The sequence below is a fragment of the Pipistrellus hanaki genome (genome assembly GCF_964339955.1).
Source record: "Pipistrellus hanaki genome assembly, chromosome: 8".
Classification (NCBI taxonomy): Eukaryota; Metazoa; Chordata; class Mammalia; order Chiroptera; family Vespertilionidae; genus Pipistrellus; species Pipistrellus hanaki.
The window spans coordinates 40,823,529-40,840,498 of NC_140510.1; the positions used below are offsets into that span (position 1 = coordinate 40,823,529).

Here is a 16,970-nt window from a genome sequence, read left to right on the forward strand (position 1 = left end):
TAAAAAATACTCAAAACTTAATAAGAAAACAAACCACTCAGCTAATATAATGGCAAAAGATCTGAACATTTCTCAATAGAAGCTATACATATAGAAAGCAAGAACATGAAAAGACATTCAACATCATTAGTCATTAAGAAAATACAAAACAAAACAGCAATGAGATACTTAATATAATGCTTAATAAGCCTTACCATCCCCAATATTGGCAGATGTATTTGAGGCAATGTAACTCTGACATGAATTAGATCTCACTTTCAACTTATATTTTCCTTTTAATAAGACACTATTATCCTTTCTCTTCTCCTCAAGACATAAGTGCCCATTCAACATGTCCCTTGCCCAAATAGGCCATAATATTAATGAGAATTTAAAGTTAGAATCTAATATAAGATGCCTTCCTGATGTCCTTAGAGGAGCTGCAGGAAACACCTTTTGTGCTACAGAAACCCAAAAGAATGGTTAGGAGTCGGTATACCTAAAGTTTTCTTCTTAACATTTTAGACTACTTAACTTCAGATTAAACCTCAAATAGTATAAGTAGTAAAATACAATGCTTGGAAATATCAGTGATGTCTTTTTTTCACATTAAACTAAAAGTCAGATTTCCTCTAAGCTTTCTTGAGACAATTGTATATACTAGGTGTACCAGTTAATAATGACAGATTTTATAATTAAAAAAAACAAAACATGATAATTTCAAGAGGAACATCAAAAGTGCTTTATTCAAAGTAATGTCCATTGCTAGCTACACATTTCCCCATCTTTCAGGTAATTTGTGGATACCATCCCAATATAACTTTTTGTGTTTTGAGGCAAACCATTCAGAGACCCAATTTTTCACTTCGTACATTTTGCAGTGCTACTCAGAAAGTGCATGTGTGTGCCCATTGGAACAAGTGGTAATCTGAAGGAGCAAAGTCTGGTGAATATAGCCTGTGGATTAATACTTCCCAGGCAAGATCTTTTAACCTGTCTTTAACTGGTTTTAAAGTGTGTGATGGTGTGTTATCGTGAAGCAAAATTAGTTTGTCTTCTGGCACATTCTGGTCATTTCAGGATCAAAGCATGATTTACATTGATTATTTGTTGTCAGAAACAATTAGTATTAACTGTTTCACCTGGTTTTATAAGCTCATAATACACAACATTTTCCTAATTCCACCAAACGCAGAGCATTGTCTTATTTCCAAAGTGATTTGACCTTGCAGTCAATGTTGATGTTGACCTGGATCAACCATGATTTTGTGTGTTTGGGATTCTCAAAATAAATCCACTTTTCATCACCAGTCACAATTCTATACAAAAAAGACTTTCTCTCATGCCAGTGAAGCCACATTTTACTGATGACTTTTCAGTTTTCCATTTGTCTTTTATTCAGTTGACGTGGCACCCATTTTCCTTCCTTGAAAATCTTTCCCATTGCTTGTAAATGATCAGAAATTGTTTGCTAAGCAATGTTTAATCTTTCTGCAAGTCTTTTTGAGTTTGACAATTTTTGAGTTAAAAATATCTATGATGTTAACACCTTCAGAAAATTTGACATGAAGTTTTGAAGCTTGCTGTCAATACGACAAAATAGCATACATATCAAGTCGCATATATATAAACATATGTGTAACTCCATCTATTGAAAAAAATCCGTATTATTAATTGGTACACCTCTTAGTTAACCTCATCCCAAATGTATTTTCTACCACCAGCTAATTTTCTTATATTTAATATCTAAAAAGTTTCTTTGACTCCCAACTTCAGTAACAATTTTATATTTCTTTCCAAATAAGAATGAATGCCTGTATACCAAATGAAAATCCAGTTCCAATTTGACAGACATAATCCTACTTAAAATTTTAATAATAATAATAAAGCTTTGTTTATTCCTCAGTACCTGAGCCTCTTCTTGTTGCTTTTTAAGCTGTTCGAGCATCTGCTGAAATTCAGCCTCTTTCTGCTCTGCCTCTTCCAAGGTGGCCTGATTCTGTTCCTCATAGGCCATGGCCACCACAGCCAGGATCAAATTCACCAAGTAAAAGGAGCCCAAAAAAATCACCAGGACGAAAAATATCATGTATGTTTTTCCAGCAGCACGTAGTGTCTAGGCGGGGGAAAAAGGAATAATTTCATGAGTATTTAATATACTTTAATAAATACATAATTACCATAATTAGATAACCAGAAGGTGAATGCTTTTTAGCATTCAATGTATTTTAAACAAGATTGAAAGGCACCCTCAATGCCTGTCATATAAGAAACTCTCAATATATAGGTACTAACTGAATGAACAATTGGGGTCCCCAACACCCTGATTTTAAATAGTACCTTCCTCTGTATTCCAGAGTGTTACAAACAAGTATCTGTATTTGTCATTTCATGATGTTCCCAGAATTAAATTCTAGGCATGTTAATTTGACATCATTGTGATGGCCTATATGTCCCCAGAATTCATATGTTGAAATCCTAATGCCCAATGTGATGGCATTAGAAGGTGGGACATTTGGGAGGTGCTTAGATCATGAGGTAGGATCCTCATTAATGAAATTAATGCCTTATAAAAAGGGCTTCCTGAGAGATCCTGCGCTCCTTACACCAGGTGATGACACAGTGCTAAGGTGTCACTTCTGAACTAGAAAGAAGGCTCTGGCCAAGATGAGACCATGTTGGTGTCTTGATTTTGCACTTCCTAGACCCTAGAATTGTAAGTAATAAATTTGTACTATTTGTAAGCTACCCAGGTGTGGTATTTTGTTATGGCAGCCCAAATGGACCAAAAACACTTACCAATTGGTAAAGGTTTTCCCAGTAGTCTTGAGTCATCAGTCGAAATAGAGACAAGAAAGCCCAGCTGAAAGTGTCAAAGCTTGTGTAGCCATAGTTGGGATTTCGACCAGCCTTCACACAGACGTATCCCTCTGGGCACTGGCTATAAGGGAGAGAAATGGAGTTAAGGTCAGTGTAGCAATTACTGCTGTTTCAACCAACATTGCTCTCTGTGATTGATTTTTTTTGCCTTTCATTTTTAGAACATTTCAGGTAATTGCTCACAGTGAAACTCTTATCGGATGAAATTTATTAGGGAAACCAATAGAAAATTTAGGTTCAAAAAGTCAGATTTATAGACAGTTAGATTGGCAGAGGGGCAGCAATCACACACTTTTGTCTCTGGCACCATCAATATCCTGCTTTTTACAAAGTAGCAAGGGTCAATAGTTAAAAATAAACCTGGCTGGCGTGGCTCAGTGGTTGAGCATTGACCTATAAACCAAGAGATCATGGTTCAATTCAGGAACATGCTCCATTTGTGGGCTCAATCTCCAGCAGGGGATATGCAGGAGGCAGCTGATCAATGCTTCTCTGTCATCATTAATGTTTTTATCTTTCTCTCCCTCTCACTTCCTCTCTGAAAGAAATAAAAATATTTTTAAATAAATAAATAAATAAATAATAAAACAATAAAAAGTCAGAAAGCAACCAAAGGTTAATTAAGCTCAACTTAATGAGCTTATTTGTCAACCACTTTGGTAGAATTTTCTAAGATAATATTTATATTTTAGAACAATTTTAGATTTGCAGAAAATTTGCAGTGTACAGACACTTCCTATATGTCCCATGCCCAGTTTTTCCATATTATTAACATCTTATGGTACATTTCAATAAATATTGATACATTATTATTAACCAAAGTCCATACTTCATTAAGAATTTTATTTGACATTTAACAATAAAGCAGTTATCAATTTTAGCAAATAAATGAACTAATCCATAGTATGTACTCAATAAAAGGAAGTGATTGTTATTACTTAATAAGAATAAAGTAGGCATTAACCAACCTTACCCAAAATCTTATCTAGTCTTTTACATTAACAATAATAATAAAAAATAATAGGTAACATGCAATACACGCTGATGATGGACCAGGTGCTAGTAATTAATCACCATAATAACCATAAGAGAGAGGTGATATTACTCTCCCCATTTTAGAAATAAGTAAACTCAGCTACAAAGAGCTTGGGACACTTTTCCAAGGTCAAAAAGTTTATAAATGGTGGAGTTAGAACTTGAACCTAGGCATATATGAACTGTAGAAGTTATGCTCCTATTTACTACACTCTAACCACAAAGGTTGGAAAAACTATCAGGGGAAAAAAAATCTCACCTAAGCTCCATCTCTAAGATTGGTATATGTTTTCAATAGCTCACTTAAACTTTCATGGCTAAAACAGTTTTTTGTTTCCTAGGATGACTCAAAATATGTTCTGTAAGTTCTATGATCTAAGAGTCACTTACTATTGCTATCCCTTGGATTCTAAAAAATTTACTCTCCTGATTTAAAATTAATTTATAATATTCTTTAAAAAATGTGTCAAATATGAGAAACTAGCAGCATGGCTAAGATATTGCAGCATCTGTTACTGTAGAATGTGACCAGAAAGAACTGTTAATATACAAACTCAGACTTGAATATGCCCTTGACATTCATCTGCCTCTTGGCTTCATTATACACAGGGTTTAAGGTTATTTCAAGATTATGAAGTCTTTCAAAGCTGTTCCCCAGCTGGGCTTGCACCCCGAAGACCATGCTATATTCTGGATCCGTTCCAGCCACATCAAAACTTCTCTCAACTGCACATATTCACACAAAGCCTCCGATCTTGTGTTTCCTTCCCTGTATTTCCTAAGTGGCTCTGAAGCATTTACAGAAAGGACAGGCTATGGACATTCGCACTTCGGAGCAATAATACAAGAGCATCTTAATTGTGAAACTTTGCAGAGACCTTCACCCAAAGGGATGGTGTTAATACCTATGAGTTTAGAACTGATAACAATCCAGTAAGACGGAGAAGGTAGTTCCGAGGTAGGCAGCACCACTCTTTACTGTATACATGTGATGCTATCCTCATATGTTTTTTCTTACCTGCTTTTTTCCAAAGTGCTCTATATCTTTTTTTTAAAAAAAATCATTCCTTACCCTGCATCTGAGCCATTCCCACAGAGTAAAGGGTCTTTGTGTCCATCCAAAACATAAAAGTGACCTGTTAATATAAAAAATAAACTAGTTTATTTCATATCAGTCTTATTGACATTGAGAAAAATGAGTTTGACTACCTCAGTTATTTCCAAAATGGACACCAATAAAATATATTTTTACAAAAATAGCTTCACACCCACAGCCTCAACTATTTATTGAAAATTCGTTCAGCAAGAGCTAAAGTTAGCAAATCCTTACTGTCATCTTCAATGTATTCCTTCCAGTCAAATGTGCTCATTGTTACATTAACAAATGTCCCGTTTGAGTCCATTGTGCCATTAAAGAAGGAAGTGGTGTTGCTTTCAAAAGCAGAATCGCTTGGGGGCCATTGCAAGCATTTATTCCGCAGGTTGCCCATGAACAGCTGCAGACCAATCAGCGCAAACACGCTCAGACAGAACACGGTCAGGATCATGACGTCAGAGAGCTTCTTCACAGACTGGATCAGGGCCCCCACGATGGTCTTTAAACCTGAGAAGAGAGAATGCTAGGTCAATGAGGAGGAGGGCCATACCCCCATGTCTCCTTAGTAGTCACATACATTCTCAGTCCCAGCTTTGTGGACAGCCAGACGGCTTGAGAAATGGATGATGAGCAGATTTCACTTGTGAACAATATGCTTTCTGGAGGTTAAAAATGAAAGTGTAAATATCTAGGCAGGAAGTTGTGTGTGTGTGTGTGTGTGTGTGTGTGTGTGTGTGGCTTTACATGCTGCTACAAACATGAAGAAAAAAAAAACAGGTTCAATTATTTTTCATTTCTCCTTTTGTGTTTCATGAGGCTATTTCCCTCCAAGCCATTCTTTATACTAGCTTCCAAGTAGCAATGGTTTAGAGAAGAAAAGAATTTTAAAATGATAAAAACAGCCACATGCATGCTGTTTTATAATATTTTCTCTTAAAAAATATCCCTTATTGAAATAGATCTGCAGTGAATTGTAAAATACAAATCAGTTAGTAAAGCCATGGTAGCAAAGCTATTTTAAGACTGTAAAAGAGAAAACTTTACATTATAAATGCAATGAAAAAAAATAGAGGAAGAGAGCAAAACTAGTATTTTCATAGACAGCTCATGCAATTCCCTATTAAACTCAAAGGCCGATTTCATAAATAAGTATGTGATTTAGGAACTGGAATGCATTGAAAAATAAGTTAGCATTCTCAGAGGTAACAAGAATAATAAGATAGCTAATGCTATAAGTGTGATTTCAACTTCACTATTATTACTGTATATTCAGACAGCCTCAGTGTTTAACCCAGCTCTCACCTGAAATAAGTGAAATTGCTTGAAGAATTCTGAATGTTCTCAATGCTGAGACATTACCCAGGTCCACAAACTCTGTCACATATTTGCAATAGGGGGTTCACACACAACAAAGCAACACACAAGAACAGTTAAAAATATAAGGGTCCTACCATCATACACCAGTTTCTTCTTACCTGGAATTACAGAAATTGTTTTCAAAGCTCTCAAGACTCTGAAAGTTCGAAGAGCTGAGACATTGCCTAGGTTTACAAATTCTGTTATATACCTGTAGAATAAAATCCAAGTTACTGATAGTTTAGCAAAGTTTATATTAAATAAAGAATGAAAGCCAGGTTTGACGTATTAAGTCCCTTGAGTTAAACAAGTGGAATTACTATTGAGTTCAAGGTGCCATGTGGTAAAAGCTGTTTCTAATTAATAAAATTGTGTTGCTTTATTTCAATATAATTTTCACTAATGTAAACAAATGTGTTTGCAAAATGAATCAAAGTACAGTTGGTGGTATTAAATTATAGTCAATGAATAACTTCATTTTGATGAAGTGGAAGACTATATGACATGAGAGTAATATAATTTTTAACTCATTTACCAGATTATACTTTGTAATATGTATTCTAATATGTGTTCTCAAAATATATGGAGCATATAGTTGATTTGATTAATAAGCATACTCTATATTTAAAATATGCCAAAAAAACATGATTTATGCTGTAACTATTTTCATTCCTTTGAGTTTATCAATTTTTTCAGAAATACTCACGCCATCACAATGACACTGAAATCCAACCAGTTCCATGGATCACGAAGGAATGTAAAATTTTCTAAGCAAAATCCTCTTGCCAAGATTTTTATTAGAGACTCAAAGGTATAGATCCCAGTGAATGTATACCTAGGAAAATCATCCAAATTAACAATTTTGTTTGAACTTTTAAAATAGATGTTTTCAAATATATTTTCCTTCCATGGATTTTCAATTGACAAAAATTTTGTTTCTATTTTCACTTACAAAAAAAAAATCTAGTTTAATTAATCTTACAAAATTAATTAAAATCAAGCTTAATCTCTGAGTAAAGGGTTGAACTGAAGAGATAATATTTCCCCTAAAGAATATGATCTTATTTACTACTTAAGTTTTAGAATAAGTTTCCTATATCTTCTGAATAATCAAATTTGACTCAAGCAACATTATCTGATTAAAATATAATACAAGCTATATATATAGTCTTCAATTTTCTTGTAGCTAAATAAAAAAGGAACCATTGAGCCTAATTTTTATATTATATTTTATTTAAACCAATATACCTAATCATTTTAATCATTAAGACTAGCCAAATTTCAAGTTTCAATGGCCTCAGGTGCTGTGCCTCCCTCATTGGACAGCTCTAGAGGTAATATTTCTTGGGTTGGTATATTAATAATAAAACTAGAGGTGCATGAAATCGTGCATGGGCTGGGTCCCTCAGCCTGGCCAGCAATCAGTGCTGTTCAGGACCTTTTAACCTAGTCTCAACTGGGGCAGATACCCATGGGGAGGGGCCACAGAAAGTTGGCTGGACAGCCAGAAGAAGGGACTGCAGGAGGTTGGCTGGCCATGAGAGGTTGGCTGTGGGAGTGCACTGATTACCAGAGGGCAGCTCCTGTATAGAGCGTTTGCCCTGTGATGATCAGTGCACATCATAGTGATTGGTTGACCAGTCGTTTGATTAACCAGTTGTAAAGGTCACTCAGGCTTTTATATATATATAGATATTTCATTCATATTTCATAATGATTAGAATTATGTTTAGGGTTATTTTATATCTTGAATCTAGAAAATATACTTAAGAGTCAGGCATAGAGTTATACAACTGCTTCTCTCTCTCTTCACATATATGTTTTATAGAAATATTATCATAATTCATTAATTCATTAATATTTAATTCATTAGTATTTAAGTGTGTGTATACAATTACCAAATTTCAGAGATAAAATTCCTGAATCTAACATTGCACCAGCTATTATCTCTATGCAAGTTGGCCAAATAACGTAAACATGCTCAGATTCAAATTTTAGCTCCTAAAATGGTGACTTTTCCATTTCCTATTTACATACTGCATTTCTAGCCCTTCCTTCTTTGAGTGTTGACAATATGATTTATTTCTGTTTCTTCCAAAAATAATTGAAATGCTTGCTTGTCAACATTGTGTTCTTTTTTAAAGTGCAATTTAAGTTTATTCCTCAGATTATTTCACCCAAGCCACAAATATTTGATTTACTCTTATTAAAAATTGTTTTATTTCCAAGCCTACTAGAATTTCATATGTGAAAAAGGGAGTGTTATTTTGTACTGTTTCCTGTTGAAATTTTCTTATATTAGGAACAAAGAAATCAGAAGAAAATGTGTGCAGAAATCTCCACATCTACAAATTTTCCTCCTTTTTTAACTAATTTAGTAGGTTTAAACAGGAATATATTTAATTGCTATCTTTACTCATTATGAAGTAGCTGACTATTAGGAAGAGATGTAATTAGCAATGTCAAGATTATGTTCACTTGTGTTTTAGTTTGATTATTTGTGTATTACATATAATCATCACGATATTACTGTTTGGAGAGAAAGCTGGCCTTGTAAAAGGCTATAAGACACAGTTCACGTGTATGTTCTAGTATGTTCTATTTATCATACGAGTGGTCAGTGCTTTATGGTCTAAACTTATACAATTCTGAGTAATCTACAGTTACTAGGAGTAAGATTAAATTCCCTACTTCTATTCCTTTTCTTTTTTTTTTTTAAGTAAAAAATCTTGCCCATCTGGCATGGCTTAGTGGTTGAGTATCGACTTATGAACCAGGAGGTCACAGTTTAATCCCCAGTCAGAGCACATCCTCAGTGTTGGGCGTTCACGAGGCAGACAATCAATGATTCACTCTCATCATTGATGTTTCTCTCCCTCTCCTTTCCTCTCTGAAATATATATATATATATTATTTTTTTTTTTTAATAAAAGTTAAGTAAAAATTTTGTTGGGATACTTGGAGTATATGGTGAGTGTTGATAGCTAAGTACCTATTACCAAACTAAATTGAACAGGTAAGTGAGAATCAAGGAAACCTTAATCTTTCTTAGCTCTGTGCCCACTAGGCTCTTACTCATCCTGTTGATTCTGTCCAGGTCCTTCCCGCCCACCCCCGCAACCATAACTATGTCTATCCTATATAATAAAAGCCTAATATGCTAAGTGTCTGGTTGACCAGTCATCCATTCAACCAATCAAATCCCACTATGCTAATGATATGCTAAGGCTGCTCAATAGCTCGCTATGACATGTACTGACCATCAGGCAACCAGTATGTTAGCCTGCTGCTGGGGTCCAGCTGATCAGGACTGAATGAGATGGGCCGGACATGCCCTGGAGCCCTTCTGCGGTTTCTTCCCAGCTGGCCAACCTCCTGTGTCCCTCCCTCGCCCCAATCATGCAGCAGCGGGATTCCTCGGCTTGGCCTGCACCATCTCACAATCCAGGACCCTCAGGGGATGTTGGAGAGTTGGTTTCAGTCTAATCCTGCAGGCCAGGCAAAGGACCCCACTGGTGCATGAATTCATGCACAGGGCCTCTAATATGTCTATAAAAGTGCCTTGTCTAACATAATATGATCCTCACTATACAGTGTGGTCCTCAGCATACCATATCTGTGCATGCTACCTCTTTGTCCTCTTTGTACAGGGACTTTCTGCTCTGATGACTTCTGTTTTCATGTCAGAACTGAGTTGTCTTCTCTTTTCGTTGGATTCTGGGGTTTGGAGATTTTTTTTTTTCTGTAACCTCTAATATTTTGCTTGTGTTTTTTTTTTTTGTTTGTTTGTTTTTTGCTAGAGATAATTGAACAGGAAACCTGTGTAAACTTTTCCAAATGAAAGATATAATTCAAAAAGTATATCTTCATAATTTATTTTCATAATTGACATAGTCAACTCTAAAAATGACTTTAAAAAATAGCCTGCATATTCAGGTGATAATATTCAGGTATCATGTAAACATGTTTGAATGCTTCAATAACTTCTGTGGGAAAAGTACATACAGGATAGTTGTATAGATATATGTTCATTTGTTAATCTCCAGATCATAATTGGTAACTGAGGATGTTGTTAAATGGCTTGTTTCAAATATAAAAACTGGATTTTCTACTTACTAAAATAATTTATTGGGAGCATTCCCAAACTACTATAAAATATCTTTAATGTGTTAAACCACTGGCAAATGATAGCTTAGGATGGTACAATAAATCTCATTTAAATCTATAAAAATAATTGGAAATAAAACTACAGTTTTTATAATAACCCATCTCCTATTGGAAATTATTTTAAAAACAAAAACAATAAAATATTATACTAATTTTAGGTTTATACCACACATAAATAGCTTATACAACCTAAAGACCTTAGACTTCACTGAAAAACAAAACAGAACATGTTTCTTTATCATGAATAACCTCATATGTGATTTATAACCTCATATGTGGGAATAATGTTGACCTAGTGCAGAAATTGTGTTATTTAATGCACAATGTTCCCTACCCTACTGATGTTTTGAAACAATCAGGGGCATCTTTTCCCCACTCATAATAGAACATCCTGAGCAATAAAAGAAGAATTTAATACTAAAGTGGAAAATTGCCAGAAGTGCCATATTTAGTGCAAGCAGGGTCTTATTTAACATGCCCAAGAGCTACTGAGCCTCTGACAATATTGAATCAAATGTTTTATTTTGATAATATCTTTCAAATGTCCTCAGGGCCCCATCTCAAGGGAGGAAGGACAGAACCCAAGGTCTGAGTCTGCAAAGTAGTTGCTGGCTGTGATTTTAGGTACGGATGTCCGTAGAGAGTTAACTGGGCCAGTATCTTTTCATTGGGATTGTTATTGTTTTCATTAGTGTAATAATTACAGTTTCATAAGTTTCGAGTGACCATTCCTTTATTATCTTTTCCCCTTAAGCCCTTTTTTATTTTTTGAGCATACTTTTGTGGAGGCATTTTATTTCTTTTATGAAACACATCTCTGATGTTTTAGCACACATGTTAAAGTAAACTACATATCTGAATATCTAAGTAACTTAGTTATCTAAATGTATTTTTCCTAAGTATAACATATAATCAAAATGCCCAATATAATAATACAGAGCTAAACACCTATAATGAATGATAGACTAGAATGTAATTATTTTATCCCTCAAATCTTTCAAATGGTCATTGTATTTTATCTAAAATACATGAATATGATTGAGTATTAACTCATACGAAATGATTGGTTATGTTTACTAGCTATTATATGCAATTTATAATCTTTCTTAGATACTACCTATAGTTGTTGGGAAAAAATACCTAATTGAAGAAAAACTCCCCCAAAAACTTTCCTTATATTCTTTCATATTACAGAAATAATTTTTTTCTTAGAAGTATTTAGCCTGACTTCAAAAAGTGGAAACCATCAGTCAGACCATAACCATAAGGAGATTGCTAGAGAATTTGAGTGTGCATTTCTAATTGCAAGAAGTCATTCCTACTTACTCTACATTCTTTGTCCAGTCTGGAGGGTTACTCAAGGTCATAAATACACAGTTGGTCAAAATAGTGCACATGATAAGCATGCTGAATAAAGTAGATTAGTTAAGGAATAAATGCTAGTATATTATCATGATCCAAATCACACAAATATCACAAATGCAAATTACCTGTGAAATTAAGCTTATTAGTTTTAAAACAATGAAAAAAATAATAAGAAACTTCAAAGCCTGTCATAAATTCTTATCCACTGTTTTGAAAATTTTATATCATTTCCTCATAAAACTGAATTTAATAGAAAGAGATTTCTATTTGAAATAAGTGGGAAATTCTGCATTCCAATCAGTTATATGAAATTACACTGTAAGAGGAAATAACTTATTTAGTGAGTTTACAGTATAACCCAACTGTAAAAGTGTAGTTCAGATATAATTCAAAATATCCAGTACAGACAAAATATTAATAAATATAATATAAATGCCCTAAGAATGGATAGGCCACTACAGTCAAAGATTACATTGATTGAGAATTCTACTGTGATGAAGTACTCTAGTAGTCTTATAGTGACTAAACAGATAAACACTATTTTGAGAGCTTCCTGGGAATTAGTGTGATAATTTCTCTTAAGACCTCAGTCCAGATTTCACTCTAAGAAAGCTTATGATTATTTTTAAGTGAATCTTTTGTTTTTTAGGAACTTAGTTATCTAAAAGTATTTATATACTTTTAGTATTATATCATGGGAAGAGAGAATTTAAATGTACCTCAAAAGGTTATCAGTCCTATTTGCCCTATTTCTAGGATAACCAGTCTTTTGTCTCTGATTTTATATAAATCTACTTTGAATCTGTCTGTATGAAATGCCTATTCTTGAAACTTCCTCAGAAGAGCACATTTCTATTTTATCATTACTTGTTTGAAAATCTTATTGAAATCTACACTTTTCTGTCATTTTACATATACTTTTAAAAATATATATTTTAATTAATTTCAGAGAAGGAGAGGGAGAAAGAAATAAAAACATCAACGATGAGAGAGAATCATTGATTGGATGCCTCCTATACACCCCCCCTACTGAGGATTGAGCCCACAACCCAGCATGTGCCTTTGTCTGGAATCAAACCTGGGACCCTTCATTCCTCAGGCAGAAGCTCTATCCCCTGAGGGAAGGAGGGAGGAGGGAGGGAAGAAACAAGGAGTCCGGCCTAGTATAGCTCAACTAGCATTGTTCCCTAGTTCAGTTCCTGGTCAGGGCACATGCCAGGTTTCATGTTCAATCCCTAGTAGGGGGCTTATAGGAGATAGCCAATAGATGTTTCTCTCTCATCGATGTTTCCTCTTTCTCTACCCCTCTTCCTTCCTCTCTCTCTAAAATCCATAAAAAAAAATATTTTAAAAAAAAGGAAGGAGGAAGGGACAGCCAGACCCAGATGGTAAAGATACAGAGCCAATTAAGGCAAAAGAAGTTTGACAATTTAGTAATATCAGTTATAATACAACTAGAGGCCCAGTGCATGAAATTTGTGCACTGGTGGGGAGGGTATTCCTCAGCCCAGCCTGCACCCTCTCCAATCTGGGACACCTCAGGCAATGTCCACAGGGATTGAGTCTAAACCAGCAGTCAGACATCTCTCTCACAATGCAGGACTGCTGGCTCCCAACTGCCTGCCTGCCTGCCAGCCTGATCACCCCTTAACCACTACCCTGCCAGCCTGATTGATGCCTAACTGCTCCCCTGCCATCCCAATTGCCCCCAACTGCAGGCCATCTTGTGGTGGCCATCTTGTGTCGACATGGGGGCAGCCATCTTGTACAAGAGTATGACAGTCAATTTGCATATTAATTCTTTATTATATAGAATATACTATGTTTCTTGAGCAAAACTTATATATGGTCTAATTGAGGTTAATAAAAGTGTTGTTTCTATTGCACAATGTAATTCACTTACATATTTGCTATCATAGTTGCAATTTTACTTCTGTTAACATTCTATAATCCACTAGTCATTCTATAATATTCTATAAATAGAATAGTCATTCTATAGTACAATAATAATTGTATAATACAAGTCATTTTATAATATAATATATAAATAGAAGTCATTTTATACTTTTTTAAGTAGCAGAAAATTAATGAGAACAACAGATTAAAGAACAATGTAAAAAAGCAACCACTAGAAGTATCATTTAGACAATTCACATAAAAAGGATATGAATGTACCAAAATCTTAATAGCAATTTTTCTAACAGGGTTTAGTGGAGTTAAAATATACAAGGCAGAGGTGGCACTGAATCGGAAAATTGCCTTCCCTTTATTCAATACTATAAAAGTCTGAAAAAGAAAATATGAGAAAAATTAATAGGTTAGACATGCAGCTTATTTGAAGAGCTTACACACATGACAACTTTTTACCTGATTCCTTGTTCAAACTTGTTTGTTTAAACCAGTTGGTATAGCATAACAAAAATATCATGGTAAATGTCTACCCCCTAAAATAACTTACAGCTACAAATAAAAATATTTTTTAACATTATCTAATCTGTCTCTAAGGTTCCAACTTTATGATACAAATTAATATCCAACACAAAATGTTTACCAAGTTATAATGTAACTTAGCAGACTCCAATTCTATTTAAAGTTTACCATCTGTCACAGCTTTGGGAACTTTTCAGTTTATTCTGTACATGTTGCTATTAAAATAATCTTTTATAAATATTTTAATTACCTAAAGTCTCTTACCTCCAATGTTTATGATGACTTCTTATTTTCCCTATGGTAGTTGTCCTATTTTAAAATGTCAAAACCTGGTTTTGATGATTCTATAGATCTGCTGGTAACGAAAGGAACAACTACATTGAAAATTAGGGTGAAGTGCATCATTTTGAAGGGAACTCTATAGCTAAAAGCCTATCATCTGAAACCTCTAATTATCAATTTAGCATTGAAGCTACGTTACCAGTGATTACCTACCATATCTCTCTAGAATTATCTTTTTTTTTTTCCTTCATGGCAACTCTGCTTCAGCCAATTCAACCCACTTGTCAATCCCACTCACAACCTGTCAGCTTCTCCCTTTGACTCTGAAAAAGGGTGTCACAGGATCCTAGAGGAAAGAGGACCCTGAGAGGCCATCTCTGCAAACTTCCTCCCATTTCAGGTCCATAACAGACTTGACAGTAAGGTCCCCCTACAATGCCCCACTACTATATCAAAGGTCCTTATTCTTGTCTCATATTAGAATCTCCTGGGGTGACTTTAAAATTGCCAATATTCTGAAGGATGGGCACAGACATGGTATGTTTAAAAATTTCCTCAGAGGATTCTAATCTTCAGCCAGGGTTGAAAATCCCTACTCTCTGAGAATCTCCTCAGTTATCAAAGTCACCTCTTCCATCACATCTTCCCAAATAAACTATGATGTCTTCTGATCACTCCCTAATTGCTTTCTTCACCGGTTAAGTCTTGGTATGTTAATTTGCACACTTTGGCATGTTGCTTGTAATTATAGTTAAGTAGCAATTTACATGTAGGGTTCATTCCACTGAGAGCTAGGTCAGAAGTTATAAACCGCTGAGCATAAAGAGTATGCAATCTTTTTTCCCTCCACACTTTTCACAGTATTTAATAGTGCTATTTGTAAATAAATACTTGCTTAATTAAATGTGGGTTTACCTTTAATATGCCATTTACCCCTATATATTAATTTACTTAATAATATGTTTTTTTCCTTTAACCAACGTCTATATCTATATAGTCATGTTCACTGACAACATGCCCTGTTTGAATAGGTGGTCAGAAACATTGTGAATATAAAGGGCAGAGAACCCCATTTCTCTATACAAGCCCTTTTATATTTAAGACCATGGAGCCAACCATTACCTAACCAACCATTTTTTTTTTTCCTGAATGGCATTCTATAAATGTGAACAATTCTATGAAGAGAGCAAGAAAGTTGTTCTTTATTAGCATTGAGATTATCCAGAAGGGACAGTGGACATGGGAAGATTGCCCTTAAAGGACAAATGCATTAAAAGATTTTCTTGAATTCACAGGATTAGATCATCTAATGTTATAGTCAAACAATCTGGATCCATTTAGGCAGTTGATGACAGCAATAACATGTAAAGCTCAGATAATTCAAGATGCATTTGATTATGCTTTTTTTGAAGCAACTTCCCTGAAAAACAATTGCCACTTGTAACATTAGGAGATTTTGTTTTGGGGAAAAAAAAAATATCCAAATGCAAAGCGAATGAAAGCAAACTGTTCATTTACACATGGACTCCTACACTCTTCCTGTGAGATTAATTTGTGTAGCACTAATGGGATTAAAACAGACATGCCAAGGGTATCTTCATTGAATTTGCAGGTTCTAGAACAGAGCAGGCCTTTAGAACAAAAAGTATGTGTAAAAAAAGGCCAGTTTATTTCTGCAAAACAACATCTAACACAAAAGAATCTTTTTTTTTTTTCCTGAGAAGTGAGGAATGAGATACTAATATCCTGAACAGGAGACAAGAAAGACATTTGAAATGTGGGCTCTGATGTTATTGAGAGATGTAAAAGCTGAGAAGTCTTGATAAGATGAGAGATAATTAGAGGAGGAGTAAATAGTGTCAGTTCCAAAAGCTGGTCTTCAAGTAATGATAAGTAAGGAGGTGACTTGAAAAATATAATAACAGTATATTCCTACTTGGGTAATGATTATTATAAGTGGAAGTACATTAAGCTGGTCCTTGTCCGCTCTGGAATGCTGCTCACTTCTTTTTTTTCCAAGTAACCACCCATGTTATGTAGCTTTGCTAACATTTTGACTACTTGGTGCAAGAATAAGCTTTACATCTATGAGTAGGAAGGTCCACATCAATCGGAGAATTTTTTTAAAAAGTTATACAACCAATTTTTAAATATTTTCTTGTATTACATTAATGAATACCACGTAGCGTTTTTGCTTAATGGTTAAGAGCTCCAGGCCGGGAGCTTCACTCACTGCCTGAGTTCAAATCCTGAATTCACCACTTATAATGTGAGATCTTGGGTAAGTTACTTAACCACCCTGCACTTCTCTTCTCATCTGTAAAATGACACTAACGTCAGACCTACCCTACTGGCTCTTTTAATATCAAATGAGTTACAT

General features: G+C 34.6%; 1 protein-coding gene across 3 annotated transcripts in view; it reads right to left on the minus strand.

Moving 5' to 3' along the window:
• SCN3A (sodium voltage-gated channel alpha subunit 3) overlaps window positions 1-16,970 on the minus strand; it is a 117,902-nt gene that overhangs the window by 64,062 nt on the left and 36,870 nt on the right. For all 3 annotated transcript variants that reach the window (XM_084891578.1, XM_084891577.1, XM_084891579.1), the window contains exons 4-11: window positions 14,046-14,164; window positions 11,840-11,929; window positions 7,053-7,181; window positions 6,466-6,557; window positions 5,225-5,497; window positions 4,967-5,030; window positions 2,779-2,920; window positions 1,889-2,095 (exon numbers count right to left, since the gene is read on the minus strand). In XM_084891578.1, coding sequence (XP_084747704.1) covers window positions 1,889-2,095; window positions 2,779-2,920; window positions 4,967-5,030; window positions 5,225-5,497; window positions 6,466-6,557; window positions 7,053-7,181; window positions 11,840-11,929; window positions 14,046-14,164 — 1,116 coding nt within the window. The remainder of the gene's footprint in view (window positions 1-1,888; window positions 2,096-2,778; window positions 2,921-4,966; window positions 5,031-5,224; window positions 5,498-6,465; window positions 6,558-7,052; window positions 7,182-11,839; window positions 11,930-14,045; window positions 14,165-16,970) is intronic.